This window comes from Tachysurus vachellii, chromosome 1 (genome assembly GCF_030014155.1).
Source record: "Tachysurus vachellii isolate PV-2020 chromosome 1, HZAU_Pvac_v1, whole genome shotgun sequence".
NCBI lineage: Eukaryota > Metazoa > Chordata > Actinopteri > Siluriformes > Bagridae > Tachysurus > Tachysurus vachellii.
The window spans coordinates 26,313,951-26,339,807 of record NC_083460.1 but is presented as its reverse complement, the minus strand read 5'-3'; the positions used below and the strand labels follow the sequence as shown (position 1 = coordinate 26,339,807).

At 39.3% G+C, this 25,857-nt stretch overlaps 2 protein-coding genes across 5 annotated transcripts in view; both read right to left on the bottom strand.

The window, feature by feature from the left end:
- The window catches only part of yjefn3 (YjeF N-terminal domain containing 3), a 39,529-nt gene extending 35,246 nt beyond the window's left edge, over positions 1–4,283 (bottom strand). Inside the window, exon 1 of the mRNA XM_060880313.1 lies at positions 4,143–4,283. The gene's annotated coding sequence lies outside the window, so the exon portion shown is untranslated. The remainder of the gene's footprint in view (positions 1–4,142) is intronic.
- On the bottom strand, positions 2,752–24,809 carry gatad2ab (GATA zinc finger domain containing 2Ab). Of its 4 annotated transcripts, none has more exons than XM_060880280.1 (11): positions 24,636–24,809; positions 14,665–14,890; positions 9,021–9,147; positions 8,542–8,670; positions 8,370–8,441; positions 8,165–8,278; positions 7,879–8,073; positions 7,413–7,686; positions 6,879–7,309; positions 6,058–6,304; positions 2,752–4,666 (listed from the first exon to the last, which is right to left on the bottom strand). In XM_060880280.1, exons 1-11 carry the CDS (start codon positions 24,724–24,726, stop codon positions 4,533–4,535), a joined length of 2,040 nt encoding a protein of 679 aa, XP_060736263.1. In that variant the 5' UTR covers positions 24,727–24,809; the 3' UTR covers positions 2,752–4,532. The 4 variants fall into 4 exon arrangements, with proteins under 4 accessions (XP_060736263.1, XP_060736254.1, XP_060736273.1 ...); XM_060880271.1 differs by having other exon boundaries at positions 8,542–8,673; positions 24,636–24,808; XM_060880290.1 differs by having other exon boundaries at positions 8,542–8,673; positions 24,568–24,762.
- Positions 24,810–25,857: the final 1,048 nt, after the last annotated feature.

Genomic DNA, 25,857 nt, shown 5'->3' with positions numbered 1-25,857 from the left:
GATTCTGACCATTGTGTGGCATGCGCAGCCATCTGCAATGCACTGTGTGTCCTGAGTCTTTCCTATCACAGCCAGAAGTAACTTTTTCAGCAGCTACAGTAGCTCTTCTGTGGGATCGGTATCCTCCCTTGGACGACATTTGTTAGATAATAACCACTGTATACTACGAACATCCCACAAGACCTGCTGTTTTAGAGATGAAGAAGATTCTCAGATCCTTGAACTTTTCTATTTTCACTTGCTGCCTACACAGTATGTACACACACACACGCACAGTATAAAATATCATTATGTATAAGTGGATCCTAAAGATGAATTTTACAAGTTTAAAAATACAGTACAAGATGTTATATGCATGGATCATAGGTACAGTCAAACATTAGTATGCTTGAACAGAAATGAGGACTGTATAAACAGAAAACATCATGAACCTCAGATATGGAGTTTTTTGTCACTGGTTTTTGAGAGTATTAATGGGGTCATGAATTTTGCTAAGCACCAGGAAATTTCAGCTCAAAATCTGGTTGCCTGTGCAAAGAGGATAGAACTAGACCTAGACCAAAGCAACACAAAACTCATGTTTAACAAAAGCTTCAGGTTTGAACACTGGTCTGAATGCAAAGGGATATCCAGATGCAATAAATAAAGAACTGACATCTCAATTACTGACAACTGACAAAGATCCTTTGTCAATTTCATTAGACATTAGATTTAAGAAATTTATTTTCCCCAAGTAAGGTGAAACAAAATATATTAATTGTGGGGCTGCTGGTCAACTTAAAACAAGTCTAGTCCTACTTACTGCTAATAATCCGTATGGCTAAAATACCATGTTTTTTACTTTGACCTGATTGGAAGCAGCTTCAAATCAAATCAGTTAATTTGTTGGATGATATGAAACCACTTGTTCTTAAGCTATCATGATTCTTACACAGACTCACGAACAAACAGAAAACATAAAGCCTCCACTACCTTATGGCAGAAGCATAAAAAGCAACACCACCACAAAAAATGCTGGTTAAAATAAAACGGTACATTCATTCATTCATTCATTTTCTACCGCTTATCCGAACTATTCTCGGGTCACGGGGAGCCTGTGCCTATCTCAGCCATCATCGGGCATCAAGGCAGGATACACCCTGGAGGGAGTGCCAACCCATCGCAGGGCACACACACACTCTCACACACTCACGCAATCACACACTACGGACAATTTTTCCAGAGATGCCAATCAACCTACCATGCATGTCTTTGGACCGGGGGAGGAAACCGGAGTACCCGGAGAAAACCCCCGAGGCACGGGGAGAACATGCAAACTCCACACACACAAGGCGGAGGCGGGAATCGAACCCCCAACCCTGGAGGTGTGAGGCGAACGTGCTAACCACTAAGCCACCGTGCCCCCCTAAAACGGTACAAAAAATTCAAAATATTGTTTATATTCATGACGGGGTCTTTAGAGTTGAAGAAACTCGAAGACTGGAGAAAGTTGGAGCTTGTAGGAGACAACGTCATCTGAATACAGCTGAATTTTTAATTATTCAGATACAACATACAGATTTATGAATACATTCTGTGCTATTATTAACGTGTCACACCTATTTTTTGTTTTTTAAACATCATGGTCAACAGTATAATTTAATGATAAAAGCCAATGGTAGCTGGCAGGTGAAAATAGAGTTTAAATGTATAGTTTCTGTATAATTCCATGTAATACAAAATAACTGATGAAAATTGTAGTGCTTCATAAAACTACTATAATCACACTTGAGTTTATCATGAATAATTGAATCTAGCACTGCTTAAGAACAACAATAAAATCCTCCTACAGGGAGTCATCTGGGTCTGCAATTTTAATGATGTGTACGTGCAGTGTTTGCAGGGTTTCCTTAGAATGAAACCTGAGAGTAACAGAGTAAACACTGCCCCCTTCAGTGAGAGTGGGACTACTACAGCTGGATACAAAGAGAAAGGAATAATAGAGCCCAATCTAAACCCTGACAGCCAGCCATAATAAGCTGCCCATTAGTGGCGTACCAATTATATTCAGGTGAGGCAGTGATAATCACCACACCTAAATTACTGCATTTATGTACATAATACAAATTGTGAATATGAATATAAAATATGAAATAATAATTGAAGTATCCTTAGAAATACATAGCACCTTGTGCTTAGTGCCTTATTTATAGCTATATTCAAAACTCATGTTGTGGTTCAACAGGAACATGTTTAGTCTGGGAGGAATGTTATTTAGTACACCCGATAATATTGAAGAAGCTGTAATTGTTATGTTGATACTGGTTTTTATTTATTTATTTTATCTGGTAACTTTCTGTAAGGAGATATTTCACATTTGTGGAAGGAATCTCCATTGTCAACACTGCTACCGCTTTACCTCACACTGTTACATGGTTTTACACTATAGTAAATCTTTCTGGGTTGTGCTCTGTGCATTTTCAGTCAACAAACTGAGAAAAAAATTTAAATGCTGGTAAAGAAATGGGTCTTTGTAGTCACAATGTAAATCTATAACAGGACCTACCTTTTCAAAGAGAGACTGTGTCTATGATTAATAAATTACAATTAGCAGCAAATTGCTATCATATGAGAAAAACTAAACACTCTGTATTGTGCTGCTGTTAAAATAATCAGCTTTGGGGCAAGCAACTATACGCTGCCTCACACCAAGTTCGTTTTCAGACATCAGCACATCCCATTCTGTACTGCATGCAAAAAAAGGACAACACGTCAAATTTAGTTTTATTATAATCATTAACTGACAGACCAAAAATAAATGAAAATGGGGAATTTTTTTTGTACAATTTAGAAAAGGGATGCATACAGTGATGGCATCCCTGGACAATGGAATGGTGTTAGCTCTCAGCAGCAGCAGGCAGTAGTCAGAAACAGTCTGATCCAGGATTCCTTACTCCACAGGCAGCTCAAACCCTGAGAGAAGAGCTTAGGAACAATAAGATCTCCACCTCCATGTTCTAATGAGGGTTATAAGCTGACCAGATCTTGGCTGTAAGTATTTATTTACAGGCTTTTGTTTGAAAAGTGGGGTGGAGATAAAATGGTTGAGCTACCGATCCCTCCAGCTTAAATGAAATCCCAGAAACACTACCAGCAACTAAAGCAGTTTAAAAGCAACAGGAGAGGGGGGAAAACAAACAAACAAACAAAAAAAACCCATGACCATAATTTTAGGATTGAATATTATAATTTTTTTTTACGTTCAGTCCTACATTTGACCAGTGTTACATAAGATAATTGCTTATTATCTCTAATAAGCCAAAAACGATGTGTGCTTTACTGCACAATGCTACTAGCATTAAACACCGTACTACAGCCAAATTAGAATCCGACACGTTTACACAGACATTCCAGGCGTTCCTGTTGTTGGATTTACTCTTCAACTGAATGTTTGAAACGTCTTACAGAAAACTATACAATGATCAAGTAGTTCAAACAGTCTAGGCCACTGAATTATCCTTCATTTAACGTGAAGCACACCCATGTTCAGAATTAAATATCCCCATTTACAAACATAACCTAAAAGCTTTAAAAAGAAATAATGAAAGAAAAAAAAAACACCACCACACACTTAACCAAAAGCTTTCAAAGTCCCAACCCTTTCTCTCCTTTGCTCTATAAAATCATGACAGTATTCACAATTTCAAGAAGAGCTGAAAAGGGGACACAAATATTCGAAATAAAACAAAATACAAATAGTAGTCCCATTGTGGCAGTTCAGTAACCATGCCTGTCCCCAAAAAAACTTGATTTTTTTTTTCATTTTAAGCTTTTTAGCATTTAAAAATACACACTAAACTGGCAGATGTAAAACCACCTTAACAGTATAACAATACCTTTTATGTCAGCCCTCAAAAAAGGACACCTCAAAGGGGGAGAAGGGAGAGTAAGTCCAAAAAAAAAAAACCAATTACATATTTTGACTCTCATACCATAGTTTGAGACGGCTTGTGTGAACCACACTGAAAATGTATGTTTTACAAAGCTGAAGCAATCGTAGGTGGTCCTCACAGTTAAAAATTGGGTATTTTTAATTTGTCCTCCAGTTTGTCAAGATGAAGTAGACATGTTTGCTAAAATGGAGGAGTTAAGTTAATATTCACCTTGTATACCAAAAGCATCCCATCAGCAGCAGAAACACAAACATGAAAATGGAGACCAGTGACGGGCATCACCACCAGTGTGGATGTGGCAGAATCACTGCAGCCAATGAAGCATACAAACAGGCCCGATTCACACAAAGCCTGTTCCAAAGGTCTGACCTCTGACCTGCTCTCGCTCCCTCTCTGTTAAATCTGATCCTTCACCCAGTCTCTCAGGACTCACTCACTCTCAGTCGCAGATGATCTTTCCTGATTGGACAAGAGGTCCTCCAGCAAACATAGACATGCTTTTATTGCTTGGTAGCTGGTTATCTGATATTATTATCCAACTGGTGGCCAGGATTTTGTAATAAGAGATCAGTGAAGGGGCATTGGTGATAGAGGAAGGTATTATTTCCAATTATTTGCTGTCTGGGAGATGGAGCGGGACGGGATCATGTCAAGGAGGTACTCCCGCTGACGATCTGCTGGAGAGGTCGCCTTGAGCACGGACAGACTTGGGTTGACATAGGCCATAGTAACACCTGTTTGAAGAGAGTGCACAGAAATCAAAACAGGATGAATAATAATGAAAAATGACCACCATACATGCACTGAGTAAAATAATACTATCATATGAGACATGCCATTTAGACATATTACAGTGCTTTGTAATATTCTAAACTAAACAGGAATTGATTGGTTTTCTCTTGTCTACCCCAATGAGCCAAAACAATGACCACCTGCCTTATACATCGACAACATAGTGGTGATCCTCTGCATGCACAAAAACATGTCTGGCCTGGCTTGGACACTACAAAAGGTACCCTGTGGTATCTGGCACCAACATGTTAGCAGCAGAGCCTTTATGCCATCTAAGAGACACCGTGGATTGACTTATACCATATCAACCAGGCTAGTGATGCTCAAGCTGATGGAACTGGAGGCCATGGGAACACATTATAATGCCTTGTCATGCATCTCAAACCATTCATGAACAATGTGATCAGTATAGCAGGGTACATTATCCTAATAGGATGCCACTGCCATCAGGGAATATTATTGCCATGAACTTGGTTAAACTGACATTAAGATGAATGACCAAACTGAAACAGGACATTGGCCAGAGCATAAAACCCTCTCCTACCACCCGTTATCTTTTTGCAGTGTGTTCTGGAACCATCATATTCACAGATAAACTGAGCACATGTACAGGACTGGACCAGTTAATCTTCCGTTGCCCCATGGTCCAGTTCTAACACTCACATGCTCAATTTGATTGCGGACAAGTATTAGTCTGATTGCTCATCATTTACACAGCCCCATAGCAATGTTGTGACATTTCTCCAATAACCACCAATAAAACTTTGACTTATGCCACAGTAGGCGTCAATCCGTTTGGGATAGCTGCCTTTGACCTCGCTCAGCAGACCACTGAGCGCCACTGACCTACCCATAGACCACTCTAGGTACGCTCAGCTGACAGAAATAACCCACAAGACTCAACATTAGAGATGTTCCAACCCAATGCTAAACCATTGTTACTTCTGTGAATGGTCCCAATGTTTGGGTTCATCAGCATATAAAGTGTGGAGATGTAAAACATTTAAAAAAATCTGAGAATGCAATTAAAACATTAAGTTTGAACTATATATCTTCATGCATAATTATTTAACTGCTAAAAAGTTAGCAAGATCCCCCACCCTCAACACAGTGCTGCACAAATACATAAATACAAACATTTTTAGAATTGAATATGAGAAAATAAAAAGAGAAAAATAAGGTTTGTTAAAGTCATGGAAATTTGACACACACAGTATCACTTTTCTAACACCCACCTTCACACACATACAAGGGAAAGAATCAAATAGGAAGAGGAGAGAGTGTAACGGGGCAGACATTTTGGATCTGTCTTGATTCAGACGGCATTATCTACCTGTGGAAGTGTTGTTCTGTCTCCTCCAGACATTGGTGGCGGCCTTACTGCTGCTGCTGCTGCTGGCTCTGCTGCTGCTGCTGCTATTTGGCCCAGCCCTCCCAGCATGCTTACCTGGCCTGCTGACGAGCGTGGCGGCCCTGACTGCATTCTGCAGCTGACTGGATGTGGAGAAGTTGCGGCTCATGCCACGTGAATTCACGCTGACAACAGCCTGCGGCACATTCCGCACCACTTGCCCTGGACTCTGCTCAGAATAGAGAAAACATGAATGATTCATGCTTTCTAACACAGATCTTAAGGCAAAAATAAATTAAAAGTAAGATAATACAGCAAAACAAAAAGAACTAATAGTTCAGCAGAACTGGTTACGCATAGTGTTGCAAATATTAAGCTATTAACAAAAAAATTTGTGCATGATAATCGATTTCATGCTGTGTTATTTCAGTCTTGTCAATGCTGGTTGAAATTAGCAACACTGTCACTGTGCAGATCATACCATTGGGAAAAAAACCTATTTTTGCAATAACTATCAGACAATATGAGCTAGTTAACCAAAAAAATTAAAAGCTAGGAATTCTTACTCAATAATACTACCACTGCACACTGTAATTAGTCTGTCGTTGCAGTAGCCATTTCAGTCATCTCTTCAGTCTACAGAAAGCAACCCAAATTGCATATTTGGGTCCTATTTAGGCTTTGATTTTGCATCTCAACTGGAAAAAAAAATTCTGTACAAAAGAACTTTTTATTTATAAAAAAAAAAAAGGAAGAAAAAGAAATTGAAATACAACTAAAAACAAAAGAAACAGGGAACACACCTGCTTGATGGTGCTGGAGTGGTAGCGATTGACTGCTGTTGCTCTGTTTGACTGAGTCAATGAGGATTGTCCCGTTTTATACTGTGAAGACACCAGCACATGCTGCTCCGACTTCATCACAGGTGAGGATGACAAAGACGAGGAGGCTGCCGAGCTCTTTGGAGAGGACGAGGAAGACTGCTGAAGGATGCGCTGCTCAATCTCCTGCTCCTGCTGCAAGGCCTTGACAAAGGCTGCCTTAAGCCGGGTCGTGTGCTCAGCCTTCAGGACCTTCTTTTGGTTGGAACTCATACACTGCTCACACAAGATTGAACTGTTACTCTTGTCCTGCCTCCAACGTGAAGTGAAGTCTGTGTGGCACTGTGCACATGTAAATGGCTCCTTTACTGTTGGAGCTTCTGGAGAGCTGTCCTGTTGAGTTTGCTGTTTGTCTAGATAAAACAAGAAATAATCTTAGGTCAAGTTAAGAAAAGATCCGAGTTAATTTAGAAGAAGAGTCGGTACTTTTTTGTAGGTGTGAAAGGCAATGCTCACTTTTGGCGAAATCCAGCAGGTTCTGCACCACCATCTCCAGTCCCACCAGGTAGATAAACTCATTGTTGGCAGCTGAGGGTAGGAAGTTGAGCTCTGGTGTTGGTGGTTTTGGAGGAGGGATATCCAGCAGGGTTTTTTCCAGCTGTTTCCGCAGGGCCAGTTTGGCAGCAGCCTGTCGGCTGGCAGGGGAGTCATTGGCATTGACTGTGGAGGCGTTGGTGCCAATGCCTGACTGGGAGGAGACTGAAGAACCCTTCAAGCCAGTAGGGGAGCCCTTTTTAAAGATTGAACAAATAACAAAACAGTTATTTAACTAAATATAAATTGGGTGTCACTTTGTCTAATATAAAAGAAAAGCTGTCCATCATTCGCCCTAGTAGTTTTTGATCTACAAACAAAAAATCTGATCTGGAATGGAAAAAAGAGCTCTTTAGCAACAACTCATGCTCTAAAAAGCAGTGCTGACCTGTGGGATGTTGACCAGAACATTGGTGTTGGCCACATTGGCCACACGAATCAGGCCCTGCTGGATGATCCTTTGACCCTGCACCTGAACATTGGGCACAGAGGTGCGAGGACCTAGCAGCAGAGGTGGAGGACCAGAGCCTGAGTGTTGCTGCTGACGCAAAGTGGCTATTTGCTGAGGAGTCACAGCAATGGGCTAGAGCACATATACACAAAGCAATCAGTTAAGGGAGTAGCATCAAACAGGTGTGCTATGAGTGTGTTCCAGCTAAAGACCCACTGTGTACCTGTGAGCCTCTGACTAAGGGTGGCATCGATATTGATGTATGCTTGGAAACCTGTGCAACACCGCGGACCAGAGGAGGAGGAATGACCGTGCCTGAGCTTCTACTTGACGAAACCTACACAGACAGACACACAGGAAATCGTATTTACAACCCTTTTCCAACATACACTAACAGTGCAGACAGGGCACTTGTAAAAGGGACTTACCTGTAGCGGGGCTTTGCTAGATGAAATGCTGCCTCTTACAAGAGGTGGGGGATTGGATGTGGAATTGGTGGTCTATTTAAAAGGAGAGGAAGCCCAAATATGATTTAATTTTAAACAAAGAGTAAAGACATTTAAGAACAACAAGCTTTAGTGTACTTAGGCATTGACTTGCCTTCTGAACCACACTCTCTTTCTGGATCTGGCTCTGGCGGAGTTTCTTGAGTAGCACCAGCTTGGCCTCTTGCAGACGCAGCTCCTCCTTTAGCTGTTTGATAAACCTCTGCCGTTCTTCAGGACTGATATTCTGCACACAAAAATAAAATCAATCATCTTCATCAAAAAGTTCTAATTCCATGCTCCAGAGTAAAAATTAAACATGTTTGTAATATTAAAGTATTGTAGCATGATAGCAATTTAACTGGAAGGGGAAGCGAATGGGGGGAAAAAAGAACAGCTATTCAATGGTTTACATTAATTTATCAGAAATTGCTTTCCCTGCTATAATAAAACTGTAAAGGCAACCTTTAATTTCTATACATGTTATACATTTATTAGTCATGCAGGTCAAAACACAATGATAGATGAACTAATACAGTCTGTTTAATATCATTAGAAACAGTAAAAGCAGAAGAGGAAACAAAACTAGATTACCATGAGCATCTCTGTATCTGTTTTCTTCAAGCTGTGGCTGATTCCATTTATTTGAGGACTGCTGGGCTCGTTATCCGATAAAACTATTATGTCATCTGGTGTCGGAGGCCTTTCTTTTTTTATTTCGCTATGACAGAAAAAGAAAAGAGAGAATAAATGCATATAAATGTGCCACTGCACGCATACATACATACATACACACACACACACACAGGCCACTTTATTAGGTACACCTGTCCAAGTGCTCGTTAACACTAATTTCTAATCAGCCAATCACATGGCAGCAACTCAATGCATTTAATTATGTAGACATGGTCAAGACGATCTGCTGCAGTTCAAACCGAGCGTCAGAATGGGGAAGAAAGGTGATTTAAGTGACTTTGAACGTGGCATGGTTGTTGGTGCCAGACGGGCTGGTCTGAGTATTTCAGAAACTGCTGATCTACTGGGATTTTCACGCACAACCATCTCTAGGGTTTACAGAGAATGGTCCAAAAAAGAGAAAATATCCAGTGAGCAGCAGTTCTGTGGCCGCAAATGCCTTGTTGATGCCAGAGGTCAGAGGAGAATGGCCAGACGGGTTCAAACTTATAGAGAGGCAACAGTAACTCAAATAACCACTCGTTACAACCGAGGTATGCAGAAGAGCATCTCTGACATGTCGAACCTTGAGGCGGATGGGCTACAGCAGCAGAAGATGACACCGGGTGCCACTCCTGACAGCTAAGAACAGGAAACTGAGGCTACAATTCGCACAGGCTCACCCAAATTGGACAATAGAAGATTGGAAAAATGTTGCCTGGTCTGAGGAGTCTCGATTTCTGCTGCAACATTCGGATGGTAGGGTCAGGATTTGGCGTCAACAACATGAAAGCATGGATCCATCTTGCCTTGCCTCTCACCGGTTCAGGCTGGTGGTGGTGGTGGTGTAATGGTGTGGGGGATATTTTCTTGGCACACTTTGGGCCCATTAGTACCAATTGAGCATCGTGTCAACACCACAGCCTACCTGAGTATTGATGCTGACCATGTCCATCCCTTTATGACCACAGTGTACCCATCTTCTGATGGCTACTTCCAGCAGGATAATGTGCCATGTCATAAAGCGTGAATCATCTCAGACTGGTTTCTTGAACATGACAATGAGTTCACTGTACTCAAATGGCCTCCACAGTCACCAGATCTCAGTCCAATTGAGCACCTTTGGGATGTGGTGGAACGGGAGATTCGCATCATGGATGTGCAGCCGACAAATCTGCAGCAACTGTGTGATGCTATCATGTCAATATGATCATGGGACCAATAGGACCAAAATCTCTGAGGAATGTTTCCAGTACCTTGTTGAATCTATGCCATGAAGAATTAAGGCAGTTCTGAAGGCAAAAGGGGGTCCATCCCGGTACTAGTAAGGTGTAATAAAGTGGCCGGTGAGTTGTGTGTATGTGTATATGTGTATATGTGTATATGTATACATATATTTTGTTTTTTTTTTAATTATTTATTTATTTATTTTTTTGAAAGTGCATGTCTGGCTAAAGAACAACAAAGGAATATGGACTGTCCACAAGAGGGCAGCAAAATATAATTGCTTTGAAGGTTTTTTTTAACAAACTAAAAATAAGATTGCCTGAAACTAGCAAGAAATGTAAATCCACAAGTTAACACAGGATTTAGTTGAAGGACATTTTGTATCCACATAAATTCCAAACTGATTGTAATAAAATCTCACACCAAAAGAGACCTTCTTTAAAAATCTGCTCAGAACCCATCTGCCTTCCCTTTTCACAGCAGGATGCAGGAGCTGCTTTGCATGTTGACTCTTTGTAAGGACATTTCTCCAGGCTCAGTGTGGGTTTGCGGCTCCTCCCAGAGCCAAACTGTCAGTGGAGGAGGTGGGGGAGGGGGATGGCCAATGTCCAGGCTATTGTGTTTCCTCTTCATCTTCGGCCATCAATAACGGCACGATGTTTGTTTCAAGGACACACAGCCTGGCGTCAGAGGACCGTACGAGAGGGACATGGACAGTCAAGGGGAGAACACTGATAGCTGTCTAACTTTAAAAACTAAACAGATTTGTTGATTAGCACACCTACTGAATGTCTTCCAAAGAAATTTAAATGTTAACTAAAGAGTGAGCTGCTGATTTCCTAAGGTCTGTGCAACATGCCAGAGACCAAAGGTCTTAAGTGTGAATTTGTTTAGCCTAAATTGTGTGTTATGCCCAATAGCAAAATAAATTCTGCATTTTTGTTAATCAAAGTTCGAGAAAATCTATAGATCTATATTATAGACTTTATAGTCCTGTTTCTCAAAGCATGATCCAAGAAGCAATTCAAAATCCAAGGTGGTGATTTCTAAAAAGTCTCAAAAAACCCCTGATGTAAACATCAAGAAGCTTGTGTCAACACCATTTTTCACCATGGGTATTCTTTCAAAATATTCTCGATTCAACACATAAAATCACGGTGGATGCTCATGAACAGCACTCAGCCAATACAAGTTTATAGCATGACAATCATGTCACTTTTCTTCCAATACTCAGGACTCATAATACACACAAAAGTCAAAAAAAAAAAGTCCCCAAAAGGACAGGAACTTCATGATGCAGTTGCCAAAGTATGCCCAAAACCAAACAATAACCTTCTCTCCATCATCACAACTTCCTCGTTATTAAGGAGTACCCAAGATCACATGACATGAGAATGTCTCTCAGATCACATGATTCACACTCTCCCTTTTCTTCAGTGGTTCCCTCCTGCATGGAAACCATAGCAACAGCTGGCTGGAACCAGTTTGTGACACGTCAGCTTCATTTTGCGAAGGCAGGAAGTGATCAGGTGCAGCAGAAAACAGAGCTGTCCGAACACTTAAAAGGTTCATGAGTAAGAGTTTGTTTCCTCAAAATCGACAGGCAGAGTTTGCACGCCAAAATTTTTGGAACTGTTTCTCCACGTTGTTTAATCTCCGTTAACCTTTCACCCCTCCCCCCACAATACAAAAGTAGTAAGTCATCCCTTTGTCCTCTTCCTTTAAAGCCACAGCATTAAAAAGGCATTTTCAGTTCCCCAAACCTGTGGGTCTCAAAGTGGGGTCCGAGGAACCCTCAAGACTCCAATAAATAAACAAACATTTTAATGATGAGCCTGCCATTTTAATGGTTTGGTTTTGTTGATAAAAATAAATGAGGTTTGAAGTGCACCTTGCAGTTAAATACTTTGAGAAACCCTCAGTCAGTGTCATGGACTGCAAGGAACCGTTTATGATGAACCAAATTTCAACCAGCAAAAAATCTAAAGAAGTTTAGTATTGAGGGAACACGTTGCTAAGCATTGCTACAGTCCCTCATCTAAAACGTTGATGACATCCATGCTGTCCGTTAACGTAGTCTGAAGTCTCACTGAAAAAAGTTTTCCCAAAGAAAAAAATAAATAAATAAATATTTGTATAGAATGAGGTAGAAACTCTATCCTGCAATGTTGAGATAACTAGATGATGTGAATAAATAATTTAAACACATCTGTAGATTTGTCAGGTGTATGTAAAATCTGGGCTCTGCAGCATTCCAGCTATCCTCAGACACTCATCATCATCATGCATGTTACAAAAGGCCCACTTGCTTCACTTCCTGCATCTGGCTCAAATAAGACCCGTGTTTTCACTGCAACTCAACTGCATTACTGTTTTTGTTGGAAGCAAACCAAGAACACCCTTTTAGTCTGAATTGGGTGAAAGCTGTTTATTTTTGTAATGTTTTTGACCATGCTATTGCTTTCAGTCAGGTTCCCAAGATGTTGCCAACTGAATAATAATGCGAGACCTGTACACTGGGCCATTTTCTGTCATTTAGGGTGTTTTTATGTGTAATGTTCAGCTGCAACAATGAACATACACACATTCTTGCATTTCATGTCATCACTTGTATATTATGCAAAGCTGAAAACATCACCACAATGGGTTGTGTCATCTTGGACTTGTGAAGCTCACATGACATTCATGAAAGGCAAAGAGCTGTCTAGATCTCCATGTTCTTCAGAGATATTTAGTTCATTTAGCAAATTTGTATCTGACAAATGCGGTGTGGATTTAGTGCGAATGGAAAAAGAAAACATGTGAGCACTGTTGATGAGTGGCTGTTTTAGTCCACACCCTAAGTGTTTGCTGTTTTCACACCTGCCCCAACGATTTGCACCCTGAGGACAAATGCACCAGGGTTTGAGCCCAACAGAAAAACTACAATGCCTATAGACAATCACACGCATTCTTCGTTTTTCTTTTGCCAGCTATTTAACTGTTATCTGACAAATTCTGACTTACCATACCTTTTTGTGATTAACTAAGAAAAAAAACAATAGAAACGAAAACAAAAAATAAAGTTTCTGCAAGAAGACATTGTACAGGTGAGACTGTGATATGTAAACATTATAAGTAACCTCACTGCAGCACTGAAGTTTCATGACTTAAGATTAAAATACTAGAGTAAATCAATTTTAATTTAAATTACAGAGCTACTAAAATTCTGCAGTCTTTTAAACTCTTAACCAAACTGAACAAAACTGACTTGTTCTCACTGGCCAGAACTTAATGTAGAGGCACTTACAGTATACGAGAGCATTCTCAAACCTGACCCCAAGACTTGAGTCAGACTGAGGACGGATTCTGGGCTCATGAGGCCATCCTTAAAAATAATTGTTTGCCGTAACCCGACCGACCCTGTCAATTTAGGACCGACTCAAATTTTTTTTTTTGCTTTAAGTCCGACCAACTTGCCGGTTGTAAATTTGCATTAGGACCGACCAATTTTTTTTTTACTCTTCAAACAACTAATACAAATTCTATTGTTCGAAAATCTATTGCACGAATCGATTGGACCAACCAACACAAGTTTCGAAAACAAAAATAGGAAATTGATTTTAACGGCCTTCTCTCGGAGCGCGTCCAGTTTTTTTTGGAACGCGTCACACAGCAACTGCAGCTTCGGACACACACGCATAACAGCAAATAATACTTCTGCACAATGTTGCTCTTTTTACAACAGAAATGTGAATGGTGTGTTTGACCGAAGGCACAGGTTGAAGACCCAGTCAGTGACGTCACGATATGCCAATTTGTTTAAATCCATACCTACGTAATCATCACCAAAATTGTACTTTTTTTTTTTTACACTTGAAACTTGAAGGAAAAAAAAAAAAAAAAATAGACCTACCTACCTACCAACTCATTAAGGTATTCTGTCTGCTCCAATGACCATTACCAACCTTTTCACAAAACTTAAATCAGGCAGTAATACAACAGTCTGAACCTAATTGTGCCATTAATAATGCAGTGCACAGAACAGAACTACAAACCGATGCAGTCCATTACAGGGTTTAGGTGACCTAAGACCACTGTTTAAAAGAGTACCAGAGGACTGGTTCTCTGGACAACTCCTGGACTCGAAACAGCTTTCATATTTGACCAAACTTACTGAACCATCAGGACAAACAGCCAGAAGTCAGAAAAAGACCCCAAGAGTATCCCTTAATTTACCAAGCTAATTACAGTGAGTAAACATTTTATCTATCCATGTTTTGTGTATGAAGCTCCTCAGGTGAGTAGCAAAAAGTCTTCTCAATTCATGTCATGTCTATGCTGCTACATGGCCTACCTGCGGGGCGTCCTCATGTCCACAGGCTCATCATCTGCCTCCACTTCCACTTTGATGGTAGCTTTCACCTCACCGGCCTTTAGGATATTCGCCACTTTGCTAGAACCGAGCTCTCCCCTTTCTAGCTTCACTCGTTTCGTGTCTCCATCGAGGGCTGGCACTTCCCGCTCCAGTGCCCTCTTCTGGCTTCGTGTCTGGCGCACCACCTCCTCAGACATCTTTGCTCCTGTGTGAGTAACATGGGTTAAGTTTAAACAACAAACTGCAAAGAAAATCACACTACTTCAAAAACTGATTAAATCTCAGACATTTGAAATTCCTCAAATCAATTTTTTTTAGTTTATTGATAATCTTTCAGTGCCACAAATAAAACAGCACATTACAGGTATACATTTATGCTTCAGAAGACCATGTGATATGCATCTTGATAAATGAGCTACGATACGGTTCATGGAAGATATATTTTAATTAAATGATTAGGTGCAATTCAATTAAGCCCTGTTCACACTGCAGGTAAAAGTGCTCCAAATACGATTTTTTGGGGGGGGGTCAAGTGAGCAGGTCAGACTTCTTCAGGAGTAGTGTGAACACTCAAATCTAGCCCAGATCTGATTTTTTCAAATCAGATTCAGACCACTTCCATATGTGGTCCTGAATCCGACCCAAATCTGATTTTTTCCAATGTGGCTGCAGTGTGAACAACCAAGGCGGATTTGATGCAACTTTTACGTCAATCGACATTCGTCACAATCATGCGCCAGCGAGTACGCACACAAACGTGACTACGCCTACAAAATGGATCAAATAATCAAAAGTTGCCCTCGACATCCGAAAATTTTCAAAACACTGCGTCTCTGTGCTGCCATTACACAAACATCTAGATAGAAAAGCGAAAATGCTTACTTCCTCCATAACCTCGCCAACTTTAGCGCAACGGCGTGCTGCGTATGACGTCATTGTTATTGTTCGTTTGATAAGATAAAAAAAAAAAAAAAGACTTGATTAATGAACACATTTTGACAAATATAACAGAGCAATGATTCACCAACTCAAATTTCCATCTACATTTATTTTTTAGAATTTATTTATTTTTTTAAAGAAGTGGCAACAATCTTAATATTAAAAGTTCCACAGACATGTAGTGTACTGTGATAGTCACATACGAATTTGCTGCACATGAGGTCTAGGCATCGATTGTTATTTGCCGCTCTCTCCACGTTAGATAATTCTTCTTGAATGTTCTTAACCTTCACCTACATTTCCAACAGGCATTTATCTTCGAAATGCTGTCTACTTGGTATTTTGTACCTCGACTCCAGTGTATTTATCATGTCACGAAAACCATCACACTTTACTACAATTTAAGGTCGTAAGTCCTTAGCCATGATGTGGGCAATAGTTATTGTTATTGCCTTGGATTACATTAAAATACTAAATCTAATTACTAAAAAGATTAAGATACTAAACAAATTATAAAATTAACAGCAAATCTTCAGCCCACCAATTTGCAACTGTAGAATCGGACCATTGACCAGTTCAAGGTATATTTAGATTGATACTAGAGCTCGCATTTCAATGTAGTCAATCTCTAATAGACCTCCAATGGTAAAAACGGATATTGGTTTGTATCAGTAAAACCTTATAGCACATGCATACAGCTTCAAGGCCTTCTCTTGTACAAGTTAAAAAAAATGTTTTACACAGACAACACATATCTTCCAAACATTATTAATAGAATAATTTCTGTGAACAATGTTCCCTTTAGGGTTGCATGAGTTATACATAACCTGTGCGTGTGTAATAGCCAGAGCATGAGCTGACTAAACACCTTCGCTCATCTCGTCTGTGACATCACTAGGGCTCCACATGACCCTTCCCATGATTCCATGGGACACAAAGCACTTCCCTGAAAACCAGTTTAAACCGGTTTGCAGATGCAGCCAAGAAACAGACTGAATTTTAACCCCTTGAGAGGCTGACTGGCAGCTCTCTCTCTCTCTCTCTCTCTCTCTCTCTCTCTCTCACACACACACACACACGTACGCACACATGCAAAGTACATGCCAGAGGGGAAGAGGCTTTTAACATTCCAAAACTAGTACTCAAAGTAGTTTGCAAGCGACTAAATCGCATCTTCCTTCTGGTCATAAATTAATGAACATCTGCATACAAACACAAAATATTGCAATGCCTTACTGGGCATTACTTACTTACTGTATGTGCATTACAACTGCACTACTACAATCACATTTCATTTATATAAGCACAAATTATGAAAGAAAAAACACAAAAAGGCAGCCATTCTGGTAACATGATATGATAAATGATATATATGATGACATACATACAGGAACGTAATGGTTGAGAGCGAGAGAGAGAGAGAGCGAGAGAGATGATCTCAATACTTATGACAGGTTGTTCATGCAACATTCTTGAAATGCATAAAGTAAATTTTCAATGTGGTGAAACTGACGTTTATCAAGGAACAGAGGACAAAGCTCGAGAAAGTATGTCAACAGACATGATCTCTTGACACCTGATACCAGATAACTAGTGATCACCAATCAATAAATGACTGTACTATACAGGACTTGGTTACACAACCCACACCAGTCTAAATACTGTGACCCTATGACTTGCATGGATTACACTAAAGATTCCACTTCCCAAAAACAGTGATTCACTTTTTCACAATTTCACATGGATTCAATATACTCATATAACAATATACACGTACTGAACATCCACACACAATACTGTTTATCTCTACTGTCTGACACCTGGACATGGTAATAATTTATAATCAAACTGTTCGGTCACAGCATCACATGTATACACACACAAGGGTGTGCGTGCACTCACACACATGCAGGTGCACGCGCGCACACAGGCAGGCGCGCGCACACAGGCAGGCGCAATGTTTGCTGCAGTACAAACAGCAGGAATTGGGTGACTTCCCTCACCATGCTGCTCAACCCAGTATAATCACTAAAAAAGAATAAGCAAAACAGTAAAGACTAGGGAGCTCTGCAACCTTACAGGCACTGTTCTTACTCCAGCAAGCACACTACTTCTCAAAGTGGGGACCACCATTTTTTTCTAGTACATGGTGGTACAGTGGTGGAAATCACAACCTACCTTTAGTTGAAGTGACTTATTCCAAAAAAAGAAAATTTCCACGAAATTAGTGGATTTGTCCATTGCTGCAAAGTGCATGTGAAAAAACAATATTTGAACAAATAATGCGATACTGTAAGTATGCACTAAGATGATGTCACTACAGCGCAACATTCGGATGTAACAGATGTTGATTTAACATACTAAAAACAACCTGAAGAGCATCTGAGTAAAGTAAAGTGTTTAGTGCCATCCAAAGTGAGAAATACATTATACTTAACCTACAGCATCACTCCTGTAGTATACATGAAGTGATCCGGGGAGCATCTCGGAATAACAAAAAATAAACTCCACCCAAATTAAGATTACAGCCAATACACAGTCACTAATAAAACATCCACTGTTATAAACATTGGCTTTTCAGTTTCTTTTAACCCTACTGCGTACATACCCAAAAACACAATGGCAAAGCCTATATTGCAAAAATGTCACAATGGAAACAGGATTTTCAACTAAATTACATAAGAGACATAACCCATGTTTCATGCTGTATCTAAATCTAAACATAAACATAGCCACAGAACTCTTTCAAATGTTGTTTGGGCAGATAAGAAATGCAGGTTTCTCTTTATTTGAAAACTGAAAGCAGCAGCAAAAAAAAAAAAAAAAAAAACAGGTTAAACCAGGATAAACTTACTGAAGAACAATCTGAATTCAAATGACATCAATCTGAACATCTGCTTCAGTTACATCACTCTACATGATGCACAAAAAAACAAGTCTCTGCATGTTGCAGTAAGGTGGACTGTGAACATAGGGACTATTTCCTCATGAGGCCTGAAGAAGATGTAATGACCGTCTATAGGGAACAGGCTAAACAACAGCACTGTGTATGACTCAGCACAACTACACAAAAACAAACTTACAGGACTTACACACAGAAAAAGTACATACACAGTACATAAAGTACATGCATTGAACATTCAACACTTTCTCTCGACACTGGACAGATAATGAACCTCTGTTATCTGTCATAAGAGTATTTATGGCTTTTCCCCCTAAATATAAATAAGACCTGACAAGTACAAAAGAGAATCACCGAAACAATCTGGCATGCTTACATGCTCGTTGTATCTTTAATGTGTCTTCTTGTCTTGCAGTAAGCTGGCAGTGTAAGTGAGGGCACCCCTTGCTGAGTTACTCCTGCACATCAAGGGTTAAGCCCTGCCATTTTAACACCACTGACAGATCAGGCCACGAGGGTGTTACCTAACAAAATGGACGTCTTTAACCCTGTATCTGCCGCTGGCTCTACCTGGTATTGCCCCTAGCGACAGGGCAGCGAGTGCTGAGGCAGGAAGTGAAGCCTACGCCTCTTCATGTGGGCACAAAAGAATGCTCACATTCAAAGAACGTAGCCTCAGTCTCCCCCCCCAACAAACGAACGAGAACACACACACACAGAGAAAAGTCATCTACCCATCCCCCACATTCACAGAGATCTCAAATGGGCTACAGTGTAAACTACGTGTGTACGCACGCACACATGCACAACAGTGCTTCCCTTGGACCCGCAAGCAAATTTGTAGATAAGATCAAAAGGTTACTCTGTGCAGTATAAGAAAATTTTTTTAACTCTATGCAGCCTTCGAGCATGAAACTACTCCTAATTGATTGAGATAAGGATTTCTGTACCTAAGGGTTTTTACCAAACCTCCAGTATCCTGAACAAAGGGAAGAGTTGACCCTCAAAACCCAAGTCAAATTTAATGATTCTACTTTTAAGAACTTTTCAGTTGATTTTTTGCGTCCACTTGGTATAGACGCGGATTTTAAAGGATATGATTAGGAAGCATAATTATACTAAAAATCCGCTTCAAATTAACTGGCACTCTGCATCACTGAGTTTCTGATCATCAACATGTCTAAAAAGTTTTTCAGAGCAAGTAAAATCGTGGAAAAAGCAGAAACTTTACATTCATTAGTTTCATGCTATATAAAGAAGTGACCAGATATGTAAACCCTAGAGTTCATTTCAGGAGCTTTGTAAAGGAACATAGACATAGGCAAATATCTTTCAGAATTTGTTTTTAGATTATTTGTATAGGCTAAGGTGATTTTGTCACGACTTCAAATTCCAGGAGTGCAACAGATCCACATTTCAACTGCTCATGGTTAAGGCTTCCCTTTAAGAGATTAGAGCAATTCCTAAATTGAAATGCTTGAAATGATTACGTCACCCATGGCATGACGTCTTTGTTTGATCCCCACAAAAAAACACTTTTTTTTTTTTTACTTTTTATTGTAGTGTTAATATTTGATTCCTGTGGTAAAAACAAAACTTGGTACAATTTCACTGTACCATGGTGCATGACAATAAAAATCTTGAATCTTGCATAAAATGAATAAATGCAATATTTAACAACTCATTTTGAAATCATTTCAAATCAATTCATTTCACTTCAAATCCTTCGCAGCACAGATCCTGTACTGCTGCCTCAAAAGTCATTGGTGATAATCCGAATTGATTTTTCTGAGAAAAACACAGTATTTATGTAATATTTGAAGAAAATATTTTCTGTAACAAATGCACTTCCATATTTGGTTTTCTAGCTATAAAACATTGTATACATCTGGTCTCTTCAGCTGTGTGACTGCTATACACACAAAAACTGAGAATCAAACAGAAGATTATCAGATGATTATTTGGGTCAGCTGTTTTACTGCAGTGACGATTTATTTGACTAGCTGCTAATTGCAGCTAATCTACAGTTATGACTAAAGGAAATCCTAATACTTTGCTCATGATGCCTTATAAGAGGCAATTAGCAAGATGTAACGTTGTCATTTCCCATATCCCACCTAGGGTTTTTACAGTTACAGAAAGGCTCCTGAGAGGCTACTTGAACTGTTCTATTACAAACACTGATGTAACAATTTGGACCCAATCTGCTAGAGGCTTGGCAACAATCTAGAAGGATAACATTGGTAACAACTCTAATTTTGATGTTACCTACTTAAAACAGCAATTAATATTAGTTTAATGATTATCATGGTTACTGCAAGAAAAGATTTATCCAAGTTAAGGCAAATTAAACCAAATCAGAAGCACACGGCTAACCAATAGCCAATCAAAATCTAAAATGGTTGCCATCACCTCCATTATTCAACAAAAACAATGCCAGAGCTTTCCATGATAATTCAACCCCAATGGGCGCTGAAGCACCCTTCTGTATAGCCCCCATAAACATGACTGTCTCAAACTGTCTCCCTCCTGATGAATACCTTGGTGCTGCATTCATCTCAGTGCAGCACATGGAGAGTTCTAGAGTTGCTCCATCAGCAAAACCCTATTGTATGACACAGGGCTGAGCTGTTGTCATGTTCTTTCCAGAATTTCTCAGGCATGGGAATCTTCCACAGCTGCTCTTTTTCCAAATAAAAGGTTGTAGTCAGTCTATACAACACACACGGAAGCATTTCTATGACACAATTTACATCAAGATGTACAATTTGGCTAAAACTGCCAGGTAAACTGTGTTTAACTTATTTTTTGATTTATATATGTGGTTTTTGTTTTCACCAAACTTTACATCAAACCAATTTAAAACAAGTTTTAAACATCAGCTTCTTCCAATCAGTTTGTAGCTGTTGCAAGTTCACAAGAGGAGACAGCTAAAGGCTCACTGTTGAGCACTTAAGCCCTATGATTAACTCTATTCTTTAACTGTTTTTAAATTTGGACTTGGATAAAAGCATGTGCGGATAAATCCCTTCATATAGTCCACATTAGAAGAAGCCTCATTCACCACTTTCAACCATTTACTTAACATTTGATCAGATTGTACTTTGGACCACATGAAGGGCCTCTCACTGAGTGACAGGAGCAGCCTTCCTTAAAAGATCAGTCCTTAAAACAGCGTAAAACAGTCAAGTGAATTCAAGTAGCTTGACACAGAATCATGACATGTTTTTTTTTCTATGACTGCTAGGGCTGGGAAATTAGTGCTTAAAACTAATTAACTTCCTCCTGTTTTTATACCTAGCACAGTTATTTATGTACGAGATCTGATTACCCAGAGTGAACAAGCTTTTTGCCTTTTAATTGACTGTTACTGAGGTTACCAATATGACTACGGACATGAACTAGAGGTTAAAAATGGTCCATCTTTAATTTCACATTGTGCTTAAGGATCTACTACAGTACAGGAAGCTTATCCCAATATTCTCTACATATGCAAACACTTATGTGTTGTAATTGATGACAAAGTTTGCCAATAGTATTTCATGTTTGTTATAGGGCTCCATTTTTAAAGCCTCAATTCACTCTCTCACACCTGATTATAGCTGTGCTTTTTCCAAAGCAAATAATAAAGCAGCCATTTAAAGCAGCAGCAGCAGCTTCCTAACTAGCTCAAATACAAATTAAGTTTTTTCTTCCCTCTGAATGTCAGAATAAGTGTGAATACTGACTACTATCTAAAAACCAGACCAACTTTCAACAAAACATGCGAGATGAACATCTATAATCTCCTCAGTTTAAACACTTTTACTGTTAAGCTCCACATTAAGCACTCCAAGCAAAAGTGCACCAAAATTTAAGAGAACACCACAAGCATCGAACATGAATCCTACATCAGCACTAGCTCTACTGCCATGTAGTACATCTTTAGTCAGCAAAGTCATGCCTGTCTAACTTCATTATTCCTCGATGGCTCCCTCATAGACTACTCAGCAGGACTGGTAACACAGGACATGAGATTCAATCATACATGTCCCCTTATAATTACTATGCATCAAGGACTAATATATAACTCTGCTGGTGTTTGAACTGGCAGCACATGGACTGCCAGGAATCATCACCACCTGTTAGATTTATCACAAAAATAGGAAACTTACAAAACAATGATACCCAAGCACACGGAAGTAATTAATCTAAAAAGAAAGTACATCTGTGTTGTAATACAACTCATGACATTAACAGGACAGTGGAAGCTGTTCAAGCTTGTCTACACCTTATACCAATTTTAAAAAGCTTTGAAAATTGTGTTTTTAAAAGCTTACGGAGATGAATCATCAATATAAACACCACAAAATGAATCTGAGTGGATCATTAAAATGCAAATGTGCCAAACTTTCAGAACCCTAACAAATCATGTGTCAATCAAATACTCTCAAAAAATCGATAGCCGTTAGGTTCTTTGTGGATTTCTCATTTTAAGCACACCTACAATGTTAAATTCACTTCTTAGTTAAATTATCCTAATGCAAGGGAAAAGATCATTCGGTTCATTAGTTAAGGACAAATCAAATCAAAAATCTGTCTTACAATGACGCCAATACTATGTTCCATCCTTATGTTCAACATTTTAACTTTTTACTCAGATTGACTATCCGTCTTCGGGTTCACGTTCACAACCTGGAGTGATGCATGTCTAATGAACACACACTTTTCCCCTTAAACTCCCAGCATGCACACATTGATTTCTTCAGTGGTTATTTGGAAATACTAATACCTTCCAATTTTTTTTTTACAATTTTTTGCTTATCCCCATCATTCCAGAGAATATAGTCACTATTGCTGCTCTCCTACTGAAGAATCTGGTCTGGGTCACATTTAGGCATAAAATCAGAAGTGCCTTAATTCAACCTCGAAACATGAATGCGTCCTAAACTACACACACACACACACACAAACAGTAATAAACAATGTTATGTGTTCAAGGATACTATGTAATGACTATATTCAAATTAAAATGACTCATTACTACAGTGATTAGTTCAGTTACTGAGTCCTTGGACCTTTGCTCAATCACATGACAAAAACAAAATGCGGTTTAAAGCAAATCTTTTTTTGGTCCTAGTGATCAATGCTGTGTTCCTTTGGATCTTACTAGATGTCTGACTATATCTAGTATAACTTTTCCATAGACGTATGAAGTAAAAGCTCTTCTGAAACTGCTTCCTTGCTTCCTTAATCACTAGTCAGGTACATAACTAACTAGCATAGCTGACTAATAGCTAATACTAGCTATTCAAATTTGTTCATCGTATTGAATACACAACTTTTTTGTTAAAAGAAAAAGACACTCGCTGTAATATTAAACCTTTTAATATATATATATATATATATATATATATATATATATATATATATATGTATATATATATATATATACATACATACATATACATACATATACATATATACACACATACACACACACACATCTTCTACTCTCATACTTCAACATAACATGTACCCCGGTGTAGGTTAACTTAATTACTTAATGAAAGGCTAAAATAACTCATTTGAACGGTTAGCTTTAGCAATCAGCTACCAATGAGCGGACAGACCGACGGACGGACAATGTTCGTTAAAGACAGCGGCTAGCTAACACAGCTTAGCCACGCAGTTCTCTAATGAGACAGATTAAACCCTCTGCTGAATACTCTGAACAACTACTGAATAAATTACCCCAGTCGGGTCACCTTAAAACTAAATAACTAGTTACTCTACAACAGTGCCTAAAGTTACCTTCATTTTTTTATCGGTAATTACCAACATGCTAAGGTACACGGCTAATTAAAGAAAACCGACTCACAGCTAGCTGAGCTATTCCGGTTAGCTAGTATGCTAACTAATCTTTGCAGTCTCTAGTCTCGTTAGCCGTCTAGGTGTTTGTTAGCCAGCGAGCTCAATGACCAACTTGGGAACAACTTCGGTATAATGAAACTCACGAAAAACATACTTTCATCTCTAAATTCCTCATTTCATCAACTTACTGAGAAGGAGAGATGCTCACTAGCCGCCTTTCCTGGAACCCCCGCACGTTGAGGTTTAGTTTATTTACCCTGTAAGTCTTTAAGGATTCCCGGAGATCCCTTCGCAGCCCTGCCCGCTGCCTCTCCGGTTGCCAAATAAGCTGGTCGCTGCTTAGACATAGATTGAATCCCAAACGGCTTCCTTACTTTCTATGCAGGAGCACTACAAAGTGCACGAGATAATAGATTGTGCACCCCATCTAGTGCACTATATGTCCAATAGGAAGCTGTTTGAATTTCAGCCACGGAATAGCGGCGTCATGGTACTGAGCATGCGTGTTGGATAACATTGAACCACTAAATTTCTTACCACTGACAACTTTGGTCGTTATGAAAATGATAAACTCCTGACGTTTGAAGAAAAAAAAACAATCAGACTGAATGAGATTCTGTAAATATAAATCTCATGCTTATATGATTACTTTGATGGATTGTTTTCTTTTTATTATTAAGAGCAAAACCTTAAAAGAAAAAAATCCAGCCTACTTGCAGATCAATATATGTTACAGATCAATTTTATCATCTAATTCCAGGTTGACTTTTTTTGGTAGAAAAGTTTTTTGGTGCAAACCCACAATGCCTTTCCACTAAGTGCTCATAGTGGTGCAAGTGGGAATGTATCTTTCCCTAAAGCAATAATGAGGCAGAGCTGTAACCCTTTAGTGTGTCTAGCTCTATCAGCTCCTCATCTGCACACTCTGCTCAAACAGACAAGGATCCAAAGCTTCAACCCTCATGTGAATTCTGCAGTCAACACTATCATCGCTTCTCACCAGTGCCAGGTCTCTGTCAAAACTCAGCTCATTCCTTATTCCTTATGGTTGAGATTGCTGAGCTTTTTGTTCCATTGTGACTTTGCCAGCAATGACACCTTGTGACGTCAGAGAGGCACATAACCCCTGACTTCTCACAGGAATAAAGAAAATACAGCATTAACAAACCAGAACTAGAATTAGTAAGCACATCCCAAACATTCCTATATAAACATTTTTAATGTCTTCCAGTATGGACTTTTGCTTTAACCTTTAACAGGAATATAACAATTACCTTTATATGGAAAATTTGAAAACTTGTTTGAAGTCTGGAAGATTCACAGGGTGCTGATGATTTCATTTTATGACATTCTTCAAATTTACTTTTGTCAGAAAATACTATGCGATCTGCCTGAATATTATGTAATTATTCTGTATTCAGAGCAAACCTCTATTTCTACAGCAGTGTCTTAACCAAGAGGAAGAAGATTGTGTTAAA